Source organism: Phytophthora parasitica (genome assembly GCF_000247585.1).
Source record: "Phytophthora parasitica INRA-310 unplaced genomic scaffold supercont2.32, whole genome shotgun sequence".
NCBI lineage: Eukaryota > Oomycota > Peronosporomycetes > Peronosporales > Peronosporaceae > Phytophthora > Phytophthora nicotianae.
In genome coordinates this window covers 322,474-323,734 of record NW_008649018.1, presented here as the reverse complement: position 1 = coordinate 323,734, position 1,261 = coordinate 322,474, and the positions used below count along the sequence as shown (strand labels likewise).

The window sequence follows — 1,261 nt, the reverse complement described above, 5'->3', positions numbered from 1 at the left end:
CGGCCCGCAGTGCTACCGTCGGCGAGCTTTCCTCCATGGGTTCGACCGTTCCTCGATCTCGAGTTCCGCGATCAAGGAGCTAAGAAGTGTTTCGAGCAGGTCCTGAGCACTGTGTTGCCGGATCCCACTCCAGGTGATATGACCATCCATGTCACTCTCGATCCGCTGAACGCATTCTTCGACTACACGAACCCAAGTCACCCATGGCAAGTCGATCGTCAGCTCCTTCCCGAAGATCCATTCTTCTTCAGCATGGAAGTATTTGACCCTCTTGCCCCGGTTTCCAAGCGAGCTCCACTGGAAACCGTATTCACCGCCTATGGGCGAGTTTTCGTGGTGATAGTCCCATGCCAGATCTCGGCTTTGCACTTTGGGAGCGTCGGTTCTGGATCCTCGCTGCCGCTGTTGAAAAGGGGTTCACCGTTTGTTCCCAAGACAACCGACTGGCTCGCGGAGGTTACTGCGTTGGTGGGTCGACACCCGTGGCGTGCAAACTGGGTGTACCGACCGTTCGATCACCCGTACAGCACGACCTACGTGCCATGCACTCGAGAGGCTCGGATCTTCTGCCCTCGCGGTGTTGATGCCGCGATGGCTAACCAAATTGCTAGGGCGATCATTGCCAACCCGTGTTTGCAACCTCCTGAGTTAATCCCGGACTGGCAAGATCGCTATCTCACGGGAGCAGTGCCTGGTGATTCGACTGCGGCTGCGTCGACAGTAGACAGCGGTGTCGACGATTCAAGTACTTCCGCTCTTCCGCCCGCAGCTTGCTTGTCTTCTCGCAATGAAGAAGAGAAGGAGAGCAGCGGTGACACATCTCGGGGCGTGCTTGCTGAAGCTGCTCGGCGACTCTCGTCTGATTGAACACTCGGTGCTCGTCTCTTCACCTTCGTCTGTTCTATGCCGATCTCCTGCGGGCAATTCCCATCATTCTCTCTTAGTAGTCGAAGTTTCACACGCTTTCATGTCTTCTTTCTTTAATCCATTTTCAAAATCGTAATCACGTTCACATAAATCATCATATACATATGCAAGTTGTTGGTACAGTAATTTTTTTCGTCTGCTATCTCAGGCTGCACCGCCCTGTGAACAGTTCACGCGTGTTCAAGCCACGCTAGTCCTCGTCAGCGACCTGAACCATCTGCAGCCGACGTTCGCTCTTCTTGGCCAGCAGATAGGCGTATAACAAGCCTCCACACGACAGGTTAGGTGTTGGCTCCCAAGTTGGTTCATCATAGCCGACCCATTTGGCTTTGAA

The 1,261-nt window shown here is 53.8% G+C and overlaps 1 protein-coding gene across 1 annotated transcript; it reads left to right on the top strand.

The window, feature by feature from the left end:
• Nucleotides 1-138: 138 nt before the first annotated feature.
• On the top strand, nt 139-867 carry PPTG_13360 (hypothetical protein; the record flags this gene model as incomplete). Its single annotated transcript, XM_008908970.1, has 1 exon — nt 139-867. One exon carries the CDS (start codon nt 139-141, stop codon nt 865-867), a length of 729 nt encoding a protein of 242 aa, XP_008907218.1.
• Between the last annotated feature and the right edge of the window lie 394 nt (nt 868-1,261).